At 32.3% G+C, this 15,407-nt stretch overlaps 1 protein-coding gene across 1 annotated transcript; it reads left to right on the plus strand.

The window, feature by feature from the left end:
- The first annotated feature begins 9,550 nt into the window (after window positions 1–9,550).
- Window positions 9,551–11,924, plus strand: LOC140439025 (uncharacterized). The gene is made up of 2 exons (XM_072528660.1): window positions 9,551–10,013; window positions 10,070–11,924. The coding sequence occupies exons 1-2, from the start codon at window positions 9,928–9,930 to the stop codon at window positions 11,610–11,612; spliced, it is 1,629 nt and encodes a 542-aa protein (XP_072384761.1). The 5' UTR covers window positions 9,551–9,927; the 3' UTR covers window positions 11,613–11,924.
- Window positions 11,925–15,407: the final 3,483 nt, after the last annotated feature.

Below are 15,407 nucleotides of genomic sequence, written 5' to 3' on the forward strand. Positions count from 1 at the left end.
AGAATGGCTTAAATCGATATTTTTACCTCTACCAAAAACAACAATCCCAAATCATGTAATGACTATAGATTGATAAGCCTAATGTGCCACCCTTTAAAGATTCTCTTGAAAATTGTTCAAAACCAAAATTATAAGAAATGTGAGGAGCAGATAGATGAAACTCAGTTTGGCTTCAGAGGAGACATGGGTACAAGAGAGGCATTATTTGCGTTGACAAAATTTAGACAAAAAAGACATTAAGTTTATTAAGGCTATATACTGGAACCAAAAAGCAGTAGTAAAGGTGAACGATATAGAAACAAATAATATACCGATTGCGAGAGGGGTAGGCAAGGATGCGTTTTGTCTCCGACGCTTTTCAACGTGTACTCACAGGTCATATTCAGAAACGCCTTATGGGAAAGAAAAGAGGGAATAAGAATTGCAATAATGCAATAAATAGTGAATGCATTCAAATGAGACTTGACATCAACACAGATAAGACCAAATTTATGATAGTATCAAGGAGTCCAATAAATAATGAACAACTAACTCTTGGTGGAAAGCAAATAGAGAGAGTGACAAAATATAAATATCTGGGAGTTTACATCAACACAGAATTAGATCCAGACCAAGAGATCCGGGTACGAATAGAAATGGCAAGGGTAGCGTTCTTAAAATTCAAGCAATTGTTCTGTGACAAAAATCTGAATACTGCACTGAGACTGAGGTTTGTTGAATGTTACGTCTGGTCGCAACTATTGTACAGGGTAAAAACATGGACACTAAAAGCGCAAATAGTTAAGAAGATTGAAGCCTTTGAACTTTGGATATACAGGAGAATGTTGAGAATTCCATGGACTGCCAGGGTCACCAATGAAAAAGTGCTGAGAAGGATAGGTCGAGACAAAAAATTGTTGAGAACAATAAAAGTACGCAAGACTGCATACCTTGGACACATACTAAGAAATAATAAATATAGTCTTCTGCAGGTCATCATGCAGGGTAGAGTCGATGGCAAAAAGGGAATAGGTAGAAAGAGGAAGTCATGGCTGCGAAATATTCGAGACTGGACAAACATGACTTAAGACGAATTATTCCATGTTGCAAAAGACAGAGAAGCTGTTAAAAATCAGGACGCCAACCTCCGTTAATGACTTTGATTAGACATATGCCAATGCCGACTTGCTTACAGCACTATTCAATTAGATATATGACACAGGTAAAATACTATTAGACTGGCTCAAATCAACATTCGTAACATTACCAAAAAAATTCAATGCCTTACACTGCAATGACTATCGAATAATAAACATGATGTCTCATGTCTTTAAAACTTTTCTCAGAATCATTCATATACGAATTTACAAGAAGTGTGAGTTTCAGACGGGTGACACTCAATTCGGATTTCGAAATGGATTGGGAACACGAGAAGCTCTTTTTGACTTAAATGTGTTAACACAACCATGCAGAGACATAAATGTAGATGTATATGCATGTTTTATTGATTATCGAAAAGAATTTGACTTCGTTAACCATCAAAAGGTGATCGAAATTTTTAGAACAACTGAAATTGACGAACAAAATTTGCGAATTTTCTCAAAACTATATTGGGACCAAACGGCAACAATTAAACTAGACCACACAACATCCGAAAATATACAAATCCGACGAGGAGTGCGACAAGGTTGCGTCTTATCGTCGCTATTATTTAATATGTATTCGGAATTTATATTCAGAAAAGCATTAAACGAGGTCCAAGCTTAAATCAAGAATACCGGAACCAGTATAAACAAAATCACGTTGAGAATACCATCCTAATAGCAAGCAACGCACAAGAACTACAAAATATAATAAATGCGGTAGTTACATTTAAATATTTCCAAAACTAAAATTCAGTATTATTTTCAAAGATAATAACTAAACTATATTTCTATGCTAAGGGTTAAATCATAGAATGGTAACTTTCATAAAATATTTGAGAGCAAATATCAACAGTCAGTGTAACCAAAAAAATCCTATCAAGAATCGAACAAGCAAGAAAAACACAACATGAAAACATTTTTTACAAGATCAGACCTTAGTCTAAAGCTCAGAATTCGAATGATCAGATATTACGTTTTCTCTGTTTTGCTGTCTGGCTGTAAAAGTTGCACAATGGACTTTTAAACACAAAAAAATAATAGATTTTTTTGAAATGTATATATACAGACCGATGTTGAGAATTCCATGGGTACAAAAAGTTATCACCGGTGAAGTACTTTGGCGCATGAGTAAACAAAAAGAATTACTCAGCAGAATCAAAGAGAGGAAGATACAATATTTGGGTCATGTGTTAAGAGGTAAAAGATATGAATTAGTAAAAATCATATTGGAAGGTAAAGTGCTGAGCAAAAGATCAGTTTGAAGCCGCCAGAACTTGTGGCTGAAAGATCTAATCTACAGAAATGTTTCGTGCAGCAGTTTCCAAAGTTACAATTGCCATTTGGATCGCCAACTTTTGAAAGGAGACGGGGAATATGAAGAAGAATCCCATTCAGCGACTTGAATGGACTGCATAATACAATTTTGGTATCTTAGGAGATGTAAAAACTATATTGTATCAGTAAGATATCTATATAGTTTTTTTAATATTTTAAGTATTTTTTAATGGAAAATAATATAATATCCTTAACCATTAGGCGCGAAAGGGTTATAAAAGATATAAAAAATAGTTTATTTTTATCAAGTTAAACTTTTATATATCAATATAGTATCTTAAATTATGCATAATGTGATTAACAATTTTCCTATGTAATTTCTTATATCAAATTCATTTTTAATTTTTTTTTACCACTAAAATAAAATATTACATTTTTGGTCGAAATTTTGGTGGATAACACTGTATTGTATGTATATGATTTGGAAATACCTTCGCCAAAAATTTCGACTGTCAAATTATTAGATAGATTAAGCATTACTTTATTAATTTCAGTGTAATTTCTATAAAAATGTACGTTCTTATCAAAACCTACTAACTATCGAAGTATACAGGTGCACCATATATTTTTAGATCATAACAAGATGTACAGACATATCTTCTAATTATGTTGATTACCTTTCTGATGTTAATGTACCTATCTATCTTTTGTCATTTTCGTACATTACGACAACCGTCCACCAATAGTTGCTACAATGTTTTCGTGTAAGGGATCTGCCTTTACCTCTTTTACATTCGACCGTTGCCTATATAGTAAACGTCTCGAGACCATTCCTTAGGTAACCTTGCCCAAAACAGCCTATTATTTGTTCTTAACTTGCACTTTTTTAATTTTTTTATGTTTAGTTGTTTAAGTTCGAGAAGACCTTAACAGGAAATCCACCCAACAAAACTGTAGGCGAAGATTACCGAAGTATAAAGACATTAGAAGAAAATGTAACGTACAGTATATAAATAAATAGACATAAAATAGAAAAAAGAATAGAGTAACCACATAAGCAGAATGGGGGAGACCTGTGTCGTCAAAATAACAAGAGATAAGTCACCAACGGTAGAAGAAGTATCGGACGACCGCGCAAAAGATGGTGCGACAACTTTCCATAGAGGTATTAATCCGCCAATTAACAAGCGGAATAGCTTATAAAGAGGAAGAAGAAAGAGAAGGAGAAGGAGAATAAGAAGAACAAGGAGACGAAGAAGAAAAAGAAGAGAAATAAGAAGAAGAAGAAATAAAAGAGAATGGAAAAGCAATTAATACCATCCGATATGCTGACGACGATATGATCTAAATGTTGAGTGATGAGAAAGAGTTACAATTCCTAATAAATGAAGTTAATAACATAAGTGTATGGTCCTAAAATAAATATAAACAAAACCAAATTTTATGCACACGAGTAAAGGGGACAAAAACAATGTCAGAAAACGAATAGTAAATCAGGACATAAAAAGAGTAAATAGATTTAAAGACTTGCAGGCTAAACAATAAACGGTATCCTGATGATGAAAGTGAAACCTAGAATCAAAATAACTAGTAGTACGTTTTTCATAATTAAAGCACTATATTGCTCTAGAGACCTGAGTCTGACTACTCGATGGCGTGATATGATACGTACTATTTCCACTGTTAAACAAAGTTAAACGATAGACGTTAAGGCGAGAACCATGTCACTTCTGGATTCTTTTAAAATGTGGTTGTACTGGCGGTTATTGAAAACATCATGGACCGAGAGAGTACCAAAAATAATCGAGTGTTAAAAAAATTAATAATGATAAAAACTATTGACAACAGATAAGCGAAGAAAAGCAGTTTATTTTGACATGTCTTTAGAAACGATAAGTATATTTTTCTGCTGCAGTTGATGAAAGATGAGTTAAAAGAAAGACTAAAGGAAGGCGAGTCATCGAACGAACCAATTTTTCCTGGCTGCGAAATTTAGGATAATGTCTCGACGTCAGGAAGGTCAGTACAATTATGTGATTATCACACGATGGAAAAAAATTCCAGTTGATGGTCACTATTCTTTGATGGGGAGAGGGCAGATGAAGAAGAAGAACTTCTCTAAGTATTGATTTATTTGTTTTTCGTGTCACGTAGAGGATTTTAATCACTCTTCTCCAGCAGACTACTTTGACCAAATCCATTAGCTTTTGGTACTTCTACTCAAGAGTTCAGTACTCTATAAGCATATCGTAAATCTGGGAAAACCAAATCTTTAACAAATCCAATTTTGATATTAGCAGTTCTTCTAATAACTGTTTTCCAGATGTTAATGGTTCCCAAAAGTTAACGGTGGTGTTAACGGTTTTTTTGTTACTTTACCTTAGCGATTTTTGCAATTGCTGAAATCCATATTATTATGTTAGTGCACTATCGGAAAACATTTGAATATAAGGCTCTCGAGATTATTTGAATACCATCTTTAACTTTTGATCTTAGCTTTTAACATGGCTGTTTTACTTTTTTTATATATTTGTGCCAGAGCCAAAGGATCTTCCTAACACAAGTGTGTATATAATTTCGTACCACATTTTTTATAAAGTTTTTAAGGTACCTATATATTAATCGGTTATAATTTTATATTTATCAATTTTTTGAAACATATGATTAAGTTGGTCAATTTGTGGTATGGTTACCACAGTTTTGTACGTTAATATGGTTTTTAAGCTTATAGAAAACCAGTTTAAAGATTATTCAAAACTAACTATACTAAATGAATAACTTAGAAAAAAATTGTATTTGACTAAAAAATTTATAATATTTCTGCCTTTGTAAACAATTCGGACAAACTACATAATGTTTCTAATGTCATTGGTTGTTCCTGATAATTAGAATGATACAGATGAATGCTAAATTCAACTTAACATTCTCTTTCACCAAAAATTTCTTTCTGTCTTATGATATTCCGACATGTAGTATGGAAACCACTTATGGAATGAAATTAAAATGTACAGGGTGATTAACGCAAGTCTAGCATAGTCCATAATCTTTATTTTTAATGGAACACCCAATATATTTTTAAATTTTTAAAAGCTGCTTAATAACCTGATGTCAACGAACTGTATTATGTAGGGTCGACTACAAATAAGATAGGGTAAAATTTTGAAATTATACAGTGTGAAAACCACTTCTAGATACAATTTGAATACAATATCTATACCAAAAATGAAGTATTTTCGAGATTTTTCAATTTTTTTCAAAGAATTTTAAAAAAACCCTAGTCCATATTAAATAACATTATATTTATTATTAACGAGGCTAGTGACGTGAAATTGTAACTAGTAAACAACAAGCGCTTGTTTTCTTTCATTTGTACCTATCACATTCCTTCATTATTAAGTGTAATAGAAATGTTGAATGGACTTGCCGTGTTTTCTCAAGTTAAAACATAACAACACTTAATTATTTCAACATTTGTAAAGAACAGGCCATGATTTCTATGATTCAAGGTAATATTTTATTATTTTTTGATGTTAATAATTCTGAAATGTAACCAATAGCATAAAAGGATTGTTAATTGTGGATATCAATAAAAACGTTAACTAGGTAAATAATTAATTAATTTAAGTAGGTAAATTACAATCTCAAATAACTAAATCTAAGATTTAACAAATAAGGTTTTAAAATAAGTGCTCAAAATTAACACTATCTACTTCAAAACATTTATGAATAATATTTAATTAGTGTCTTGTCTAATTATGTCTTCTTATTCTGGAAATATAGTCAGTTGTTAGTGAATTAAAAGAAAGTAAGACTCCCTGTACAATATATTCCATTGTATTTTACAGATTTAAAAAACACGTCTAAAACCATCTTTAATGTAATCCCAAATACCAAGATCTAAAGGAGTCAAGTCAGGAGATCGAGCTGGCCAACGAAACGGACTCTGAATGGTAATTGATCATGAAACATGTCGTGTAAAAGTGCTAAGCAACACCCCCAAACCCCCCACCAACTTATGAGTAGGTGCTCCATCTTGCTGATAGCAACAAAAATGCCTACACCCTCGAAATTTCAGATTTTTAATATAATTGTACCCGCCATTACTTTTAATTAAAACTTGTCGCGCCACACCCTGTATTCTTATAAACTGTTACGAACAGTTATTTAGAATAGCTAATAAAGATTTTCTAGTGCCATCTTTCTTTGTGGAGTATTGGACTTGCCACGTAAACACATTTTCCTTATCGTTTTTTTTTTTTCTAATTAACCTTAAGACTGGTTCTTTTATTCTCTTTAGTATAATATGCGTTATTTTAATTTCATTATTTAAACTTGATTTTTTCGTGACATTTATTTATAGTGCTTAGTTTCTATTATTTATATTATTTTTCCAACTAGTGCTTAGTTTTTCTCTCTTTATTTTTTCTTTGGATCTTGTCTCGTTATATTATATTTAATCTTTACTCAGGAAATTTACATTTTTATTTTTGATTGCAGCAGAAATGTTGTCTTGTTCGTTATTTCGTGCAGTTCTTTCTTAATTATTCCATTTAGTCAATGTACTGACAGAATCTGTTTTATAAATATGTTTACCACGTTTCTGATCTCCAATCCATTAAATGTTTTTTAATACATTTATTAAGAGGTATAATTAATTTTGGTTGATTTTAATATGCCATTTTCGTAGGTTGAATTCATATTATGTAGTTTTGATTTTCTTATCTGTATTCTTCTTGCACCCCAAATTTTCTATAACTAATCTCTTATATTAAAATTTTCCACGTTTCCTATTTTTTCTATTGCCTTTTTAGAATTTTAATTCTCTTTGTTTATTTGAAAAATAATGTCGGAATAATATATTAACTTATCAGGTTTTTATGCAATACAAATGTGTAACTGTATGCATTTGAATTTGGATTTAAGTTAACAAAACGATGTCATCTATATTAACAGGCACATGTCTGTCCAATCATTAGGTACTTTTCTGAATATCCAATCTAATATAACGTATCATTACCAATAAGTGGTATAAGACACAATTCTGCTTTGCCTAAGCTTTGTATGGCTATTTTTACATAAATTTTTAATAAATTTTACAGTTGCGATCTATCAATAACCAGAAGGCTTGTTTAAAGTGGATAAAATTACATTTATATATTGTTAGTTTAGGTGTGATTATTAATAAAGCGTTTGTAGAGACATCTACTTTATTGATTCATGCTTTCTCAGCTAATTTTAATGTAGATCGTTCTAAAATAATTTTGTTTATTACTTAGGTGTAGCATTTAGCAGTGCTATTGCACGCTAATTTTTGTAGCCACTTTTTTTGTACCTATCTTAGATTGTAAGTCCAAGTACACCATGCAGGACAGACTAGGTCAGAAAATTATTATCTCTAAAATATCGTATCCTAATGACTAGAAAATAAATAGGAAAGTGCTATGGGTAAAAAGAACAATAAAATAAGTGTAAATAAGATGATAAAATATGTCAGTCACATATAAACATACGTGCAGATACAAATACCTAGACTCAAACACAAAATATACATTTACACCATGCGATTCAGCAAATCACAACTGACTTACTATACGATGAGATGTGCCCCTCGACTAATGCGCTTTCTAATTTCGAAATCTAACACCAATATACCCATGGGATGTAAGGCACTGATATGACTAACTGATGCTTCTAAGAGCTGGCGAACTCTAGGGGATTATAGCTTTGGCACTGTATGGGCGCACTGCCGTGTGTGACTGAATTTCGTCCCGGTTTGTGGAAATAAAATAAACACTAGACAAAAATAAATGAATCAGAAGAGGATTCGAAAATAAATCTATAAATAAAAATGTAGAAGAAGCAAGTAGGCCATTCTGTATCTGCAGTAAATAGGTCTCGATGATCCCAATGTTTGTTCAACCTTCAGCACAGTAAGGCAGCTTTCTCAGAACTTACTGTTGTTATGATGGGGTATGATGTCACGCAGATACAAGAGTCGTAGATATACCAGGGCCAAATTCAAGGTCCATTGGTTCTTAGCAGAAAGCCTATGTATAAGCAGGTCTACCAAAGCTCTAAGGACTTGTACAATAGTTTAAATGAAATGTGTAAAATAATACATTTGGCTTAGGTATTTTTTATCAATCTCTCGTTAGGTGTTATACAAACAACTTTTTCAGCATTTGTATTGATATTGCCGTACCTTTTTTTATTGTGTAAATAATAATATTGTCGTGTATGTCTTCTTAGCCTTTTATTGTCCATTTCTGGACATATGTCTCTCCCAACTCCTTCCATCGATCTCTATTCTGAGCAACATACTTCCAATTTGTTCTGGCTATTTTATGTAGTCTATCCATCTCATCAGTGGTCTTGTCTACTTTTGTATTGTTACGTTCCAACATTGTTTTTCTTGTCTAGCAGTACGACCTGCGACGCTCCATTTGATTTTAGCAATTTTTGATATGATATCATAATTTAACTTTTGTTTTTGACCTTACCCAGTCGTTCCTCTTTTTATCTGACAGTCTTATACTCAAAAATACTCTTCGTTGTCCTTTCTGCTGTGGCTAGTTTATTTATACATACCTTGGTTAGGATACAGGTTTGATATCCATATGTCATAATGCGATGGATGGGTTGGTTCAACACTTTGCTCCTTAAGTATTAAGGTACTTTGAAGTCTTGAATATGTTGCTTGTATAAATCCATTTCAAAAAAGATAAAAGAAAAAAGAATAAGACTCACTCACATTCAATTTATTTTACCACCAAGACAGGTTTTGCATACTATAATTTGCTATGCATCTTCAGGTCAACGGTACATGGTAAAATAAATGCTAAAAATATAATAATCCATATTAGGCTACTGTCTGGTATAAAATATGTACCAAATATTAAGGGGAAATTGATTAACAACTAGGCTACGAACAACTTAAACAGATATAAAATAAATTCAACATTTTAACAACATTTAAAACAACAAACGCATTGAGATTTATTTTATCTAAAACCAAACCTAGTTATAAACAAGAAAGAACAAATGAGGAGCATACATGCAAAAACCGATAAATCCATTTTTGAATTTTTTAACCTGCATATGGATTAGTATCAATTAAGTAGCCCTCTATGTTTCTAGAATATAAAATTCCAACAAAAACCGATATTTTTCCTTTAAAATGATGAACAAAGTTCACCAGTTCGAGCAAATGCCGATAAATCCAAATTTCAAGCAAAACCCGATATATCTTTAAATAATGAATTCGCCATCTATGTTGTAAATCCATAATATAGTGCGTACTTATAGCAGGTTTGTTTATGCTGTTTTGGGCTTCGTTTTATAGTAGTAGCATAAACAAAGAAGTATACTTCTTTTCCTATGGTAGTAGTTTGTAAATTAAAAACGAGAGGACTGTGTTAACATAAACACGTTGTCGGAATTAAGGGGGCAAGAATTAAGAGGTTATGTTATGTTGATTATGAATTACGTATTAAGCAGTTGTTTAACATACTCTTATTAAGTTTTAACAATGGAAGCAAGTGTGTTGGAAATTAGTATAGGAAATAGGAAAAAACAGAAAAGTGAGACCAAGAGGCAGAAATTGCAAAAGCAAAGGTAACAGGTAAAGAATAAATTAAGACGTTCGTTACCTAATCCATTTTTTGTTTTAGATATCGTGATAGCGATCCTCATTTGGAAAACTTTACAATAGTTTGCAAACATAATGGCCCTACTTATCACTGCAATAGCATTGCTGAAAGTGACATTCGAGCCATTCGAAATAAAATTTTTGAAAATAATGTGAAGTCAGAACAGGATATCAAATTGTGTCATTACATGTCAGTAGTTCCAATTGAAAGGAAAAGATCGACAACAGAACGAGCAATCAAGGGGCGTAACTTTTCCGTACACTACTTCTTGTCGAAAAGAGTCAGCAAGAAAAAAGTTCAGGTATGTCAGGCATTTTTTTTGAAATGTGTGAATATTAAAAAAGATCGCATAAACTACGTTGCTAAAACATTGTCAGACGGAAATATTCCAAAAGAAAATCGGGGTGGAGATCACGTGTCCACAAAATCTGTTGTCAAAAAGAATAAAATAAGAGAGTTTATTGGTAAACTACAAGGAAAAGAAAGTCATTATAATAGAAAGAAAGTAAGACGAATTTATTTGGCCGCTGATCTAAGCATAAAGAAATTACATGGCATGTACCTCACTCAATGCGACCCTGAACATAATGTAAACTTTTCGATGTTTAGAAGGATATTCGTTAATGATTTTAACATTGGGTTTTCTACTCCAGCATCAGATGTGTGCGCACAATGTACCAGACTTAAATTCAAAATTAGAACGGAAATTAACGAGGTAAAGAAAAGAGAGTTTCGAACTGAGTTAAGTATCCACCAAAAGAGGGCTAATGCATTTTATAGTCTGCTAAAAGAAACTCCTGAAAATTCCATTACATTCTGCTTTGATATGCAGCAGGTGCAGCCTTTGCCCAAAACACCTATTAATGATGCGTTTTATGCACAGCAGATTAGCATGTATGTTTTTTGCTGCGTTGATAGCCAATCCAAACATCCAACTTTTTTTACGTGGACTGAAGATCAGGCAGGTAGAGGATCAATTGAAATAGGTTCTGCATTTGTAAATTACTTGGATTCTTTAGAGTACGATAATATTACGACACTTCGCCTCTTTTGCGACGGATGCGGTGGACAAAACAAAAACTCCCATATTATTCATTCGCTGTACTTCTGGCTTAGATTTAAAGCTCCAGTTCAAGTAACAGAAATATTACTTGTATTTCCAGTCAGGGGCCATTCGTATTTGCCAGCAGACAGGGTATTTGGGAGAGTAGAAAAGCTTCTAAGAAAAAAAGCCACAATTCTCTCTAGAGAGGAATATGAAGAAATTTACAAACAAATTGGAGTTGTTAAAAAGATAGGCACTGATTGGAGATTGTTTAATATGAAAGAGCTTCAAGTTGGCTTGAAAAAAGTAAAAGCGCTAGCCGATACAAAGAAAATTGTAATAAAAAAATTTAAAAATGGCAAATTCATAAAAATACGTTCATTCCAAAACTATTATTTTACCAGTGGGTTGGAAAATTTTGAAAAACTTTTGAAACCAAAATTTTCCGATGCTGAGTTAACCATCACAGAAAAAGATTTGACTCGGGGTATCCCCGAAAAGAAAAAAAAAATCCCTTAAACACTTACTAAATCAACAGTTCGATAAAGATTGGGAGAAATTACAAGAACTTGACTGGTACCGGGAATTGCTTAATGGCAAAAGTTCAAATGAAAAGGATGAGGAGAAAGAGGAAGAGGAGACATGTGACTGCCTGGAAGAGGAACCAACACTTCAGATTTAACTTGACTTTTTTACTTTTTTCAACTTGTTAAACAATAAAAATAATTTTCTACATTCTAGTTCGTTTATTTTCTTTTATTAACAACAAAAATATGGTGCTCTTGCAAATATCTTTCAGGCAAAAACCGATAAATTTCGGTTTTCAAACAAAACCCGATAAATTAAAAAAAAATGACAAATAAAAACAGTAAAAAAAGATAATATATTAAAATTCTAGGATTTTATTACATGACTTACTACTACTATTTAATTCCAATATGATGTTTTTTTAAATTATTATGGGATTTTGCTGTATAAGTTTTTGGCATTTATCTCGAAATTGGAAAAAGTGGATTTATCGGTTTTTGCATGTATGCTCCTCAAATAATCGTATTTATAAAATACCTTGTGAATGCGATCAGTTTTATTTAGGTGAATCATCAAGATCAATAAATGTTAAAATAAGTGATCATCAATCTTATATTAAAAACAGAGAATTTATTACATCTCAAATATGTAAACACACATGAGAAAATAAACATAGGAAACAAGGGATCGATTCAAATATAGTCCTAAAAGAAGCAGATAGTAAGAAGAGAAAAATCAAAGAATCTGTTCTAATTATGTTAACTAAGACCAATTATGACGAAAATTCTCTTGCAAAATGCAATAGGAGCTGGTTACCCATATTAAAAGGGGAACCTAATAAAAGGAAGATGCCACTATTAGTAAGTCCGATTTGCAAGACTGAGTAAGGAACAAACTTGAACCCTAATCTTGTAAACTAATTAACTATAAATTAATTAACTAATCCTGGAAGCCAGGAAGAAGAAGAAACAAAATATACTCTATTGTACATTTCATACAATATTTGTTCAATTACGCTAGTAATATATAACTATAATAATCTAGCAATTATATATTTTCTGGTAATGAATAGTTTTATCTTTTTGGTTTTCTTGCCATTGTTTCTACATTTTCTACAAATAATAGTGATACAATAAACTTAAAATAATAGAATTATGTGTGCTACTCGTTCTTTTAGTACATAATACAAGTAACGTTTTATCTAAATTAAAGTAGAATACGCTTCCAGGCTGTTATTTAAGTGAAAGAATGTCATTGGGGATAGTGCTAGACGGGCTTTTATAGAGACTATTTATAAATTGTCATGGATTTTCTTACGTGTATTCTGTTTATTTATTGCAAGTTTAGTGATGTTTAAAATTAAAGAGTACTTTTCAATTAAATATTATGTTTATATGGGATTAAACCACAATTGATTGTATTCAAAAAGTAATAATTTTAACTAACGTTTGACGTTAAGAATATTTTAAAAATTCTGCAAGTTGTTAATGGGTTATGTTTTTTAAAATTGAAATTAATATTAAAAAATAAGTAATCTAGAAACAATTACAAAAGGGAAATCAAAGATGACAACAATACCGTAATATAAAGGGCTTATCAGGAAAAATGAGAAGAAAGGAAATAAGTACATCTTAACAACATTTAAAACAACCAAAACACTGGGATCTGTCCTGTCCAAAACCAAACCCAACAATATACAAGGAAGATCAAAGAATTGCATCTAGAGATACCATGTGAACACAACAATTTTCTATGTGAGAGAAACTGCAAGACCACTAAGTGTCAGGATAAATGAGCATAAAACATTCATCAAGAGCAGAGACTTCGACAAATCCTAGATATATAAACATGCCTGGGATGACGAGTACCGAGTACAATGAATTGCTGCATCAATAATTATGAAAAACGTATAGCATATCCATCAGCAAAATGTTTATCGTTTACGTTTTTCTATTTGTGGTATAAAGCGCCGCCGCGCGCCCTCTCTTGTTATTTTTAAAGCGCTCCTGCTCGAGGGTTAATTAGATGGTTATAAAATTTAGGTGAACATTTTTTTTTTCTAAGATATACTTAACTTTTCTCAGATTTGCGGAATGGTATTGTGAGCTAGATAGGTCAAGTGCTCCCTCTAAGTGCTGACTAAATACAACACTTTTTTTGTTGGTTATCGATGCGTTGTTTTATGGATAACATAGCCATGATTTTTTTATAAACACTTGAGAAATAACTACATAACCTAAGTTATATCATTTACTAAGTAATAAAATACTATAAAAAAAGTTGGTAGATAACGTAATTGTATTAGTTCATTTACAACTTTGATGCTGTTTCGGTTATCTTGAAGGCAGAGGAGCACCTGCCGTGTAGAGCATTGGCTTTTTGGCGAGTTAACGCATTGATCATAGTTCATGATATAGCTGGAAGTTCTTTCCTAGCTTTCTCAGCTAGAATTAGGGACACCTGATTCTAGCTAAGTTGGCTGAATATTATGACATTCGGCATCTATTTTTCATGGCTGGTATTGGGATTTATGGTGAATGCAAAGTATGTTTTCCACGGAGCAAGTCTGGAGAGTGGGAAACCCTGTGTTGCTTTAGACGAGGCGACAAGAAATATTTATAATCTGCATCACTATCCTCCGAGCTCTTCTGGTGACCATGGGCCAGAAAATATGCATACTCTTTTTAAAACTAAAGATCTCCATAATATTTTTATATTTTTTCTAATTTCCTAAGAGTCGCTAATCTCATCGGTATTGAATCCATCTCTCTATTTGACATCAAAACCACAGCTTTGTTATCAAACCATTTTAAAACAGACACTTGCCCTTCAATTGCGCCCTACCTTCTTTTTTTAACTCATTATTATTTTTTAGCTTGGAGTTTTGGGTATTCTTACTTGTTTCAAAGTGGCAGTACATGTAGTTTTTAGGAGAAACTTCTAGAAACGTGATCTAGGACGAAACGTACTCAGAAGCTTCAACATAGCCTTACTACTAATTTGTAGAAGTTTAAACGATCATCATGAACTATAGAGTCACCTTTTTGCTGGTAGAAGACAAAATCCAGTGGCAGTCTATCTGAAGCAGCTACGACAAATTTTTTTAACCCACATAGATTGGGCTTTATTTTGATTACTTGTCTTGTTAGCCAATGCCTGCAGAAAGGAGTCATTTGTTCGTCTATAACCACTACTTTAGGCTTTGGATTCAGCAAACAACCTATCTTAGCTGACCTTATTAGTGGTTTTACTTTTCAGAACTTGTTGTCCTTTTCTTCATTCGGTACATCACCATCATACACACCCTTGAGATTCTTTCCTATACAAAAATATTTATTCCTTGGCATGAGGTTACTTACATATTCTACTTTGGTTCTGCGAGCCCAATACATCCTTATCCAAGGATACCCCATAAAAGACATTATCAAACTTGAAAACTGAAAAAAACTATCAGTGTTATTAAAAGTCGCCCGCTTTAATGTATTTAAGATACCATCCGATAGCGTTTCTTCCTCTTTTTTGTCAATTACCCCAATGCCATCGGTCTCCTGCTCTGGTAGCCACGTTGGATCTGCATCCAAGTCATCATCATCGCTGATGTCCACTTCACTGTTATCTTTACTAAAACAGTCGTCGACATTTTCTAGAATCCGCTTACAATATGTAATTAAAAAATATTTAGTTTATCATTTCCAAACAGTAAACTTGGTTTACAAGAAGTATTTTAGGTTTACATTTTTTTGTTCGTTAACTGTGCAATCAGTCAAAAAGAAACCATAAACACAT

The sequence above is a fragment of the Diabrotica undecimpunctata genome, chromosome 1 (assembly GCF_040954645.1).
Source record: "Diabrotica undecimpunctata isolate CICGRU chromosome 1, icDiaUnde3, whole genome shotgun sequence".
In the NCBI taxonomy this organism is placed as follows: domain Eukaryota; kingdom Metazoa; phylum Arthropoda; class Insecta; order Coleoptera; family Chrysomelidae; genus Diabrotica; species Diabrotica undecimpunctata.